Source organism: Hydra vulgaris, chromosome 06 (genome assembly GCF_038396675.1).
Source record: "Hydra vulgaris chromosome 06, alternate assembly HydraT2T_AEP".
NCBI classification, from domain to species: Eukaryota; Metazoa; Cnidaria; class Hydrozoa; order Anthoathecata; family Hydridae; genus Hydra; species Hydra vulgaris.
The window spans coordinates 15098938-15112211 of record NC_088925.1 but is presented as its reverse complement, the minus strand read 5'-3'; the positions used below and the strand labels follow the sequence as shown (position 1 = coordinate 15112211).

Below are 13274 nucleotides of genomic sequence, written 5' to 3'. Positions count from 1 at the left end.
AATTATTTACATTTTTAATGATTTAAATTTTATAAAAATATGAAAATAAATATACAAAAAAAAAAAAAAACATTCAAATTTTCATGATACATTAACTGCATAAATGTTCATGTTGGACATCATCAGCACACTTTAGCTCTTTTAAGACAATTAAGACAATAACACAAAAAGAAATAACAGGAGCCTGTTTAATTTATTACAAATCCAATAATAATGATAGCAATCATTATGTATTTACAACATGAATTTTACACTAACAAAAGATGTTTAAATCATTAATTTATTTGACTTATTTACTTTAATTTTTTTTTTTTAAATAATTCAACATTAGATAACTTTTAATTTTAAATTAAACAACTTTTAGAAGATTGTTAGCTTGACTTATAAAAGATAATTAAACAATTTTTAAAATTTTTAATTTTAAGGTTTTTTAAATTTCATTTAATGTTGAAAATTTCAATAAAGGTAAAACAAAAAAGAGTAATATTATAAAGCACAAGAAAGGTCATAAATGTTAAAATTAATATTGAATAACAAGTTTATAATAAAAGATTTTACACAAGTATTTTTTACCCCACCATATTATAATAAAGTGTTTTTTTTGTTGTTGCTATTTTTCCTTTCAATTATTTTTATTTCAAATTAATCAACTTTTTAAAATACTCAATTATGAAATAAAAAGTTTTATTAATAATAATAATTTATAATATTACTAATCTCTTTTATCTTCTTTTTATCTAATTTAGAAAATACCATTTAAGAAATCAAATAGGTTAAAGATTTTATGTTTTAAATCTTAAAACAAGAACTCACAGCAGTCATTACACCCGAGTTAATAGCAAGAAAGAGTTGCAGCACTTTTTGTATCAGAAAATGGGAACAAATGTGTATGCAAATATCTAACTTATGTAAACATCAAAATATGTAATAACAGTTTTACTTTTACTTGAAAATTGCATTGCGGCAATATCTCCTTAATTTTGATTCATAGTATTTATTTGTCCTTTTATCAAGTCTTTTGCTTATTAAACAGTGTTAAAATTATTTGTCCTTTTATCAAGTCTTTTGTTTATTAAATAGTGTTAAAATTAGCAGATTAGCGTGTTAAAACATTGAACAATACACCTTAGTGGCTAAAGTGGTTAGCTTACAGCATTTCTAAAATGAAACTTTGTTGTTCAAATCCTTGCACTTCCACATTTTTTTTAAATCTTTGATTTTTTAAAATAAATGATTTTTTAAAATACAAAATAAACATTTTTGAAGTTCTATTAATATTTTTACTTTTATAAAGTTTTACTTTTATTTAAAAATTGCATTGCAGCAAAATCTCCTTAATTTTTATTTATAGCATTTATTTGTTGTTTTATTCTGTCTTTTGTTTTTAAATAGTGTTAAAATTGGCAGATTACCATACCTTAGTGGACAAAGTGGTTAGCTCGCTGTGTTTCCAAAGTTTTTTTTATTTTTTCCAATTTTCAAAAATACAAAATAAAAGTTTTAATTAAAGTTTTATTGATGTTAAATACATAACATTATATACATAACAAGGTATTATTACTATAACAAACATAAGGGAGAGAGTTTTTAAAAAAGCTTAAAATTTCAATAAACATCAAAACAGCGATAGAAATTTTTGAGCATATGTCACAATAGAGATACTTAAGTTATTAATGTGCTTAGGTAATTAATAATGTCAGCATCTTTAATGTGCTTAGGTAATTAATAATATCTTCAACTAACACATTAAAAATTATAGGAAAAAATATTTTACATTTAAACTTTTTATTTTCTTCAAAATTAATTAACAAAGCAAGGATCTTAACAAGCTGCAGGTGGTCTGGAAAGAAATTTAATAAAAACTTAATGGAAACTTAATAAAGAAATAAAATTATAAATCTGTGCCAGTTTTTTTTTATAGAAGTTTACAATTTTACAATAAGAAGTTGTAAAGTATTGAATATTTATTGTTAACTGCCAAGTTGGACTATTGAAAACTAGATGGTTTTTATAAGCTGATTTTGTCTTGGTGTTTGAGAAGAAAATAGATAGAATTGCTATCAATTTACAAAGTTCTAAATAGTCACTTCATGGTTGCTTCTTCATGTCTGATAGCTGATAAAAGACGAGACCTTTTGTGTTTTTGTTATCAACAAAGGATCTTGAACAGACTCTTGAATATTGCATAACAGGAGATCAATATTTTCTATAAAACAGCTATCAGACTTCCTTAAAATAATCTCATGAATATAATATCTTTAAAATAGGGTAATGTACTTTTCTATCAAGGTACCTTTTAAGGCCAATCCCATTACCTTGAACGCATCTAGTGTTTTTGGCAATTATATACCAAAATGTAACAACAATGCTTTCTTCAACATTCCATTGGTGCAAAAAATTAATGCATTCTTTTATTTGCAAGCCAGCCACACTTTAAGTTTTAAATTCAAAAATTTTTCCTTGCAAACATTCAGGTGTTTTCCAAAATAATAGTTTGCTTGTCAGACAACTTCTTTTCAGTGTTTTCTCAATATGCATTTTTTCATCCTAGTGAAAAACTGTTTATTGAGATGCTTCAAATTCAAATCTCCTTGATATAAGCTTGTTTGCTTGCTTTACTTAACTTCTTTTTTTTTGATCTTCAGGATTAACAGTATGATTGCTAGTCTTTCTTTTTACTTTATTGTCTTAACAAAACGTTTCTAAATTTGAAACTGTTCCTTCCTAAATACTTTAAAATGTGGATAATGCGCAAATCTCTTAAAAGACCCTAAAGGCCCTGTGAATAAAGAAAAAGCAATTGCCTTTAACTCAGTAATTGGTCAATTTTACAAGAATAAAAACTTTAGCAAATTTTCTCAAATTTTTATTCACGTAAAGCTGATCGATTACTCAGCGTCTTTGGAGTAATTTGCTTAACTTTACATGAATAAAAATTTAAGCGATTTTGCTCAAACTTTTATTCACGTAAAGCTGAACAGTTACTCCAAAAACACTGAATAAAAGCAATTACTTATGTTACTTAAGATAGTAGTTTTATTAAAGTTTCTTGTATCCAATTAGTTTAGAGAGTAATAAAAAGGGGGATTAAGTAAAAAGGGTGGAGAACACTTTCCTACAACTGTGATGAGAATGTTGCCTAGATGACTATAATGGAATTTAACTGAAAAAAGGGTGACTTAGATATCAAACAAGGAATTAACCTGATTTAATGGGATGACAGGAAGATTTCTTAGGTAAGATATTAGATTTACAAGATTAATTCTTTTTAGGAGAAAAAGTTCTTTAAAAATGAAAATTAAAAGAAAGTCCAATATTTTTAGCTAAGATGAAAGATATAATTTTAAAGATCATCATAAAAAAGACCACAAAAAGAATCTCAGTCAGCCTTAAGATAGTAGCAAGAAGTGTTGTCATAGGGTGAGTCTGGTTAAAAAGAAGTATGAGATCTAAGTTTTAGTGAGATTATAATATGATTTAAATCTAGTGAAAAACAAGGAAAAACACGTTTTTTTCTTTCATTTTTTCCCTCCATTTTGGAACAAAAGTGTAAAAATCTTTAACAGTTAACTATTTTATAGTTTCAGAGTAGTTTAAATTTTTGTTTGCGATATCCAAGTTTTTTATTTTACTTCAAAAAGATATAAAAGTATAAATAAATAAAAGTATAAATATATAAAAGTATAAATATATAAAAGTATAAATATATAAAAGTATAAATATATAAAAGTATAAATATATAAAAGTATAAATATATAAAAGTATAAATATATGTATAAATATATATATAAACTTGAAGTAGAATATTTATACAATTAGTTATTTAAGATTTATTTAACAGAAAGAACTAATAACTTATTTTTGTCAATAAATAAACTGTCAACAGTCAACAAATACTGTCAACTTTGTCAACAAAAAAACTGAACCTTACAACTTTTTTGTGGTTATACTCAAATAATCTTTTAAAATTTAAAAAAAGCTACTCCAATAATAAACATTTCTAGCAGTGTTGTTGTAAACTCAATAGAATTAGGTTTTAATTTTTGATTTAAAAGCTTTAACTATAGTCAAAGACTGTTTATTTAAACTTAAGCTTTAGGTCTCAATTTAGGTCTAATAATCTGATAAAACAATACCACATTTAATAAAAAAAGTTTTCTTCAAAAATAAAATTAACGCTAAAACCTTCCTGCTTATGATAAAACATAAACTTACAGTTGTTTCCAAGAGTAAGTTATATATATATATATATATATATATATATATATATATATATATATATATATATATATATATATATATATATATATATATATATATATAAACAATTTACAAGAGCTTTTAATTAAAACTATTTACAAGTTTCCACAGGAAATAATCACATTAATAATCCTCAGGAATAAACACTCACTGTTTTTTAAAATAAACTTTGATTATATATTTATTATTATTGTATTTTATTGAAGTTTAAAGAGCATTTAATATCTTACAAAAAAAGTTTTTTTAATGATCATTTAAATAAAAGTATCAAATGTACAATCATGGAATAGTATTATAAAAAAACTGCTTTAATTAAAATTACGAAGAATATTATCTTTGTTCAGACAAATTTGTCTGAGACCCAAACATTGGGAAAATTAAGTCTTACTCCAAATGTATTTGGATTTCATTATCTTTTATTTCTGATTCAATATCATTGTTTCCATCCAGATTTTCTGCTTCATTGTCTACTGAAAATTCTTTATTTGTATCATCATCATTATACGAATATCCTTCATTTTTGCATTTTATTTTCTAAATTTATATATATATGTTTTATTATTAAAAAGTTATGATTTATTATTAAAAACAACCAAATTATTATTACATATATATATATATATATATATATATATATATATATATATATATATATATATATATATATATATATATATATATATATATATATATTATATATATATATATATATATATATATATATATATATATATATATTTGTATGCACACACGCATATATAAATATTTGTATGCTTATATATACATACATACCTATATACATACATATATGTATGTATGTATGTATGTATGTATGTATGTATGTATGTATGTATGTATGTATGTATGTATGTATACATGTATGCATGTATGCATGTATACATGTATGCATGTATACATGTATGCATGTATACATGTATGCATGTATACATGTATGCATGTATACATGTATATATATACACTTTTTTTTTAACATCTTCACTTCCAACAAGGCTGCAGGCAACCACTATTAGAGTTGGGAGTTAATGGAAAAGAAAAAATAAAGTTTATAAAGCAAGATAACGATAACCAGACAACTTAAAAGATTGGGAATTATATGAATCAGGAATACAAGAAGAGAGCAAGGAATAAAACTAGATGAATAAGACCACTCTAGAGCACATAGGAACAGTCACTGTAAAAGGATGACACTTAATTGAATGACGAGTAACATGAGAATGGATTTTAGTAGATAGCACAAAAAATACTAGCTCTTAAGTCCAGTACCCATATATTTTTTTTCAAAAATTTTTCTTGATAAAACATTTTATATTATTGCGCTTTATTATTGTAAGAAAAAATTAATTTGTAAGAAAGAATTACCAAAATGCATTAAAAGTATCAAAATGCATCAGTAAGTTTGCGAAAAACAAAATTTGCGTATTTTCTTAAGTGATACAAAGACAAAAGATTTATTGTTAACTTTTGTGAATTTGCTTTATTTATAAAAAGTTTATATTTTTCAGAGAGTATTTTTTATCCTCTTTAAGAATCTGGTTTTAGAAAAATATTTGGAATTTAACTTTTTGAATAGTATTAATTTCAGTAAAATGACTTTTGTGGGCATATTGGGACAACAAGTTATTTATATAATTGAATATATTACTACTGTTTTGTAAAGCTGTTTACAGTTTGATGATTTTGTTTTTAATCTAAAATATTATTTTTCTTATTTAGAAAAGCAATTTCAGTAATATATTCAAAGATAATAATCGAAGTTAAGTTTAAAAAATTTTTATAACATAACTTCGATTATTATTGGTGTTTAATGTAAACAAAGAAAGTAAGAAATGATATAAGAAAGATCAATCATCCAAAATGAGATGAAATGCAGTTTTAGCTGTGAGTAAAAAGGAAAACTTAGAAATAGAAAAGCTGCTGATACATATGGGATATTTAAGTTTGCTCTACATTGGCATATTGCTAATAAGCCATCAAGTGTTGCCAAATAGTTTCAGGATATTTTTTGTATGATTTATGTGATCCATAAAATTTTTTGTTTAATTTCAAATTTAGTATTAGTTTTTCATTAATATTATTTATTTAATAATATATAGTTTAGATTAGAGCGGAGGTATTTTATAATAAAACACCTTCAAAAAATTTATTTTAGATGTTGTCTTTTTTTTATGGTGTATGGGTGTAAGGGCGCGTAGTTTCTATGGATTTGTTACTTTTTTGAGAGTTTAATGTCTGAACATATTTAGACTATAGATAGCCTTCATTTTTCATCATTTTGAAAGCTTTACAATTGACAAATAATTGCTGCTTTATAACTGTCCCGTTTTGCCCCACCTACTTGCATAATGTAAAAGTTTTGCTAGTCTAAAGTTTCATTACTTAGGTTGTCGTAACTTTTAGAAATTTTTTTTTGTTTTTTCATTTTCTTATATCAATGAATTTTAGGAAATTTATAAAAAGCAGTGTCAATTATGATTAGTTTATCCGCAACTAGCATTTGTTTCTTAAGTGTCCCTACATGTCCTGCTCTACCCTACATTACCGTTCATAAATATAGGAAGATCTAGCTGAAAAAAATTGAGTTTTTTCTAATTTAAAGTTCATCAGCCGCTGAGAGCCCCATGCTGTAGCAGAAATGAGATCTTTTTCAAGCTCAAATGCCCCTCCAAGCAATAAGAGTGTTGGCTACTTATCAAGACAAAAAAAAAAGGTAGTATCATCACCAAACAATACCACCATAGATGTGAGAATTTCAGGGAGGTCATTATAAATTTAAAAAAGTATAAGGCCAAGGATAGAACCTTAAACCTCCAAAGAGAGCTTATGGAGCATTCCAAACCTTATAAAAGGCTTTAGAAATGACAAGAGCGATAGCCTTAACCTCTCCATATCTATCTAATGTAGGATTATTACCGCTAACAAATCAGCAGTAGAACAAGAAGATCGAAATCCATAAAGATGATCAAAAAGTAAGTTATTAGATTCAAGATGGGAGATTAATTGTTTGTTGTATCGTAACCTTGGTTACGATACGAAGAAGACTAATGGGACAGTAGCTAGATAAGTCAGATCGCTCTCCAGAATTTCTGAAAATAAGAATAACAGATGCTGCTTTCCAGCAGGCTGGAAAGCAAGACTTTGATAAGCACTTGTTAAATAGTTTGAAAGTATAGACAACAGCGTTGGAGAACACTTCTGCAAGACTATAACAGGTATGTTGCCCAGACCACAAGCTGTAGAAGAGTCAAGTAGGAAATCACCTCAAATACAGAAGCTGGAGTGATTTGAATGTCAAGCTATGGATCAACCTGTTTTTAGCTATATTAGGTAGGATGTGATTAGTAAAATCAAGAGACAAAATTGATGAAAAGTTTTTAGCTAACAATTCAGCTTTTTTTTTTTCTTTAAGTGAGGTAACAAAATCTGAACTGTGCAAGAGAGGTAGAATAACAGATTTGTCCTTATTATAGGTACTGTTCAAGTTTTTTCTTTGGCGTCAGATAAAACCTTTTTACAATAGTTTCTAGCAATAGTAAACAAATTGTTTTGGCAATAGATATGGAAGTAATGGTTATGATTGGAAATTGTAGTAGGACAATAAGAGGAAAACCATGTAAAACAGTGAGGCTTGACATATACATAGCAGATACATACCTGGTAAAACCTTATATTGAAATATCTTTTGTTTTTGTTAGTATAGCTTTAATGTATTTGTATAATAATTAGCAATAATGGCAAAAAGCAATAAACACTTTTCTCCATTTCAAAGTTAATGCGAGCGCACAAGAAAGCACTGGGCAGATAAGTTATTTCATTTAGAATTTATTCCAAGCAAAGAATGCTTGGAATAAATTCTAAATGAAATAACTTACAAAAAAAATAAAAAACATTTTATATAAATATTTAACTAAATAATTTAAAAAAAAAACACAATACAACAAACATTTTATTTAAATTATAAAATAAGTATTTAAAATAAAAAAGACCTAAAAAAAATATTACATTTTATAAAAATATTAAACAAAATATTTAAATAAAAACAGTAAGACAAATGTTTTATTTAAATTCAAAATAAAATAATGCATACATTTCACAATTTTTTATAAAAGTATTTGAAAAATAAAAAAGATTTGTTGGAATTAAAAAAAAAACATTTATTTTTTCAAGAAAGATAATAAAACATATATTGTAGATGGAAAAATACATCATTAATAGGTACTTTAAATAAAAGGTTTTCTCTTTCCGCAAGACTGAAGTAATTTATTTTGGAAACATCTTATACTACTCTAAACTTGTATCTAATATGCATTATATATGTATTTGAGCTAACTAGGTAAGTTCTGTTCTTCTCATAATGGCTACTAGAAAATAACCTAACTGCCAACCTGACAGTGTCTGAAGATAGCAATTTTTTTTTTAACTTTTAGCAGAATAATTAAATAAAGAGTACTTAAATTGTAAATTTATTACCAACCTTATTTTTCCTAATTCTGAGGGCTACATTTAACTTAATTAAACATGAAGTGTTTACCGTGCATTTATTATCCAATAAAGTTTTGACTACTTCTGTTTATGTCTATTTTGAAGCCTTGTTTTAGAGTGTTACATAGTTATGACAGTCATGCAGAAAAGTTTCTTACAAAAGTTTGAATGACAATTATGTTTGATATAAGCGCTATTTACAAATGAAATAAATTTAGATAAAATTAAAAACAAAGAGAATTTAATTTTTATTTCAATTTTATTTTGAAATATCTCTAAATATTTTGTTTAATAATAAAATATTACTTTAAAAAAAAAAAAAATTAACTTATTTTTATCGCAATTCTTTTTTTTATTTTATTAAAAATTAAATTTCTTATAAACGTGTTTTAAGTGTACATTAAACTTTCTTTTAACATACTTACGTTTTTCATAAAGCAAGAGAAAACGAACTTTTTTTTTAATGAAAACCTTAAATAAATGCTAGTAAAGTAATGTAAGTTTTTATTTTTTTTATTAGTTTTTATTTTGCAATAAGTTATATTTTTTATTCTTTATTTACATACTTTTTGAAAATAAAAAAAAACATTACTAATTGCAATTTCACATTAAGCTAATGCATAAACATGTAAAATCAATAATGGAAAGTCACAAAAAGATTTAGAGCTTTGAGAAGTTTAACATTATTTTGATATGGATTATGTAGCTTGCATTATACTTATGCGTTTTTTATTTAAAACAGTTGCTAAAGTTGCTTTATGTTACTTTTACATTTTTTTACAAAGGAAGATGCAATGAATATTTCATCTCAATAGTCAGCTAGTAACAGTAGGGAAATCATGGAGGAAGCTTTTGTATCAAGCTTTTGTACTAGGTAAAGACATGTGACATGTGTGTACCAGAAATGACATTAAGAACTTGATATTTACTATAATATGTGTAATGATTTATGATATTGTAAAACTGAATGGTTTGTTTACTTCCCTTAGGCTCCAGGAAAATCCTGCACAATGGCAACTGTTCATAGATAGCTCAAAACGATGTCTCAAAGCAGGGTTGCTTCACAATGGAAATAAAAATCCATCTTGCCTCTTGCACACATGGTACAGAAGGAAGAAGACTATGATAATGTCAATGAACTTCTTGACAAAATTAATTATTTTGAATTCAAGTGGGACGTTTGCGGTGATTTAAATATGCTTGCTTTCACGCTTGGCCTGCATGGGGATACACAAAGTTAAACTAAATATTCAATTTTACTTTGCTCATGAGCAGCAGGGCTGATGATTATTATATGAAAGTTTAATGGCCCCCGCGATTTAGGTTAGCACAGTCCTAATCTATTTTGCTCACTTTTTCCATATTTTATAATGCTAACTTGAATCCAGACAGTTTTTTTCGGAAAAAGTTTTTTTAAAGTAATAAGTTATATCTGGCTAAAGGGGCCATAGATTAATCAATGTTTTCAAGCAGCCTCTAGTAGATTTCAACAAAGTCTTATTATCCTTACTGCATATCAAACTTGGATTATATAAACAGTTTTTTAAAAAAGCACAACTTTATTTTACACTTGTAAAAGCCTTAGATTTTGGAGGAAAAGCTTTACAAGAAATTTGTCTCATGTTTTCAAAGCTATCTGAGGCAGAGATCAAAGTTGGTATATTTGTTAACCCAAATAAAAGCAATGTTGAAGTCAGCAATGTTGAAGTCAGAGAAATGAAGTCAAAGCAATGTTGAAGTCAGAGAAAGTCAAAAGAGCAATGATAAAAGTTTAAAAAGAAACTTGGTGTACACTTTGTGACATTGTTCATGGATTCCTAAGAAAATGCAAGGACCGTTTTTACAAACAAATAGTTACATAATTAATTGAAAAATTCAAGAAACTGGGTTGTTGTCCCCAGGTCCAAAAGGATTCATATATTCCATTTACACTTAGATATTCCCCCTGAAAATATGGGTAATGTCAGTAAGGAGCATAGTGAGAGATTTCATCAGGACATCGAAGTAATGGAAAGTAGCTATCAAGGACGACAGGATACTGCTATGATATGGCGATTATACATAGTCTCTAGACATAAAAATTGAAAGCATTTACTCATCAAAGCATTCACATCATCAAAGTCAGCAGTTTCCAATCTATGGGTTGAGATCCTGATGGGGTTGCCATTAAACATTCTGAAAATAATTTCTTTATGCTAGCCAGTGGTTTCTTTTTATCATTTTAAAATTAAGCAATATTTATACTCTGACTACAATCATTACACCAAAGTGTCATACAATTATTGATTGAAATTGACTCATTTGAGCAATGGAACCTGCCTCAAGAATTTCAGATTTGGCAAGAAAGAAGTAAACACAGCCTTCTCACAGACATTTTTTGGGTTTTGCAACTCTCGCATTTTCATAGTTATAATTGAACTTCTTCAGCTTTATTTTTTTTACAAATTTTATGAACTAAAGTATCAACTTTAAAGCCAATTGTGTGCGACTCTTAGTTTAATAACCTACATTGCACAATGCACACTTTAAATATTGTTAAATTTTAAATATTTTAGGTTTACATTGTGCAATATACTTTGTAAAACTAATAGCCACACACTATCGAAGCTTTAAAATTGAGGCTTATAAAATATTTACAATGTAAACATTTTACTACTTTGCAAATATAAACAAAAACATATAATAGATTTCTTGATAAACTATTATAAATCAATTATAAAAAAATTTGTAGCAAAAAAATATGGTGCCTATAAAGTATAAAATACAAATAAATTGGAAATTTAGAAGTCAAAAAACATAACAGTTAGCTGCAAAAAATGTAGCGATTTAGGAGGAACCTTATCAATTTTATTTTTGGGGTCGCCACAACTTGGCAAATCAAAGGATGGCAGCAGCGTAAAGATTGGGAATTACTGATCAAAGCACTTCTAATCTTGAGGAAGGAAATGTATTGTAGTTGTAAGTTTAAAAGGAAGTAAAATATTAACGATTGTTTCTTTTTAATTTCACTAATGCTGTACTTTTTAGATATATTTCAATATATGAAAAAGTGCTATATGGTATGCAATTTTCCTTATTAGAATAGATTGATACAACGTTGACGAAAATTTGCGCTTATATCAGGTGGCCAAAAATACGTAGATAAACATTGAAAAATCTAAGCAGGACCTTTGTTATATTGTTACAGACTTTAGTTATACTCTTTTTTCAAATTATGGAAGTATGAGAATGGAATTTCACCTAAATAAATAATGTAACCAAATTTTTCCAATATCAGATATGGGTAAAACCATTTAAGGTATATTTAATACAAGCAAATCAAATCTTCACTCCATACCTTTTTATTTGACTTATTTTATGCATGACTAAAATCATACTAATTTACCAAAGAATTAACTTCATACTGATTTAAAGCCTGTAAATTTTATACCAATTTGAAAAACCTGTAAAGTTGTTCCTAATGAATCATTGATTGTGAAACTCTATTCATAACCCTATTTTTATCATGCACATGTTAATTTAATGTCATAAAAACTCTTAAATTTGTTAGAACTCAGTTCAGGTCACCTGAACTGTGCCTTGTGACATGAACTAAGCAGATAATTATTGCATCTGGGTTCTGACTTGTAGAAGAATTTTGTTTCTGATCAAATTGATCTTGATAAAAATTTGATACAATTGAGTTATCTTTTTTCATTCAAATATATTTTTTTCTGGAGCAGCAAATGCAAAACATTTTAACAAAATCAAAAAGATTTCTGATCAAATTTCACTTTTTTTCATTTTGTTTCAACAACAATAAAGAAGGATTGATTAAATCGATCATTTTGCTTCTTTATTGTTATTGGTGATTTTGATGCTCATGACACTGATTGGCTCATGACACTGATGCTCATCAAATTGAACAACTTGGCTTTATCATCCACTAACTCTGCTTGTTCTAATGCCTAAAAGTTTTGTCTTAATCTCTTAATCAAATAGCAAACTTTGTGAAGCAGAGTTTTTACATTGTAATCATCACTTTTGTCTTTTTCACAAGAACAACTCTAAAGTTTGTTAAAGTCAATTGCCTGCTTGACACTAAGTAACTTGACACTTTTGGTATATTTCAAAAGTAAAGTCAAAGAAACTTTTTGAAAATTTTTAAAAAATCTTCATTAAAAAAGATTCAACACTCAATTTCTCATACATGGATCTGATCTTATTACCTCTCCTAAAGATAATCTATTAAAGATTATCTTATTTTGTTTTGCATTATCTCCTAAAGATAATGCAAAACTATTTAAAAAAAAAATGTTTACTCAAATTTATCTTTTCCTTAAGAAACAATAATTCTGTTAGATATCTAAACCACTCCTGCTTCAGTTGCTAAAGTTATTTCTCACATAAACTTTTCTACAACTTGTGGTCTGGACAACATTCCTGTCATAGTTGCAAAAAGTATTCTTTAGAACTCTCTTTATTACTCTAACTTATTATTTAAAAAACAAAAAGACCTTGTTAACTATTGCTCA

The 13274-nt window shown here is 26.3% G+C and overlaps 1 protein-coding gene across 2 annotated transcripts in view; it reads right to left on the bottom strand.

Annotated features, from left to right (window-relative positions):
* The window catches only part of LOC100203022 (uncharacterized protein DDB_G0287625), a 71965-nt gene that overhangs the window by 17122 nt on the left and 41569 nt on the right, over positions 1-13274 (bottom strand). For both annotated transcript variants that reach the window (XM_065799321.1, XM_065799322.1), the window contains exon 10: positions 4649-4794. In XM_065799321.1, the coding sequence (XP_065655393.1) occupies positions 4649-4794 (146 nt within the window). The remainder of the gene's footprint in view (positions 1-4648; positions 4795-13274) is intronic.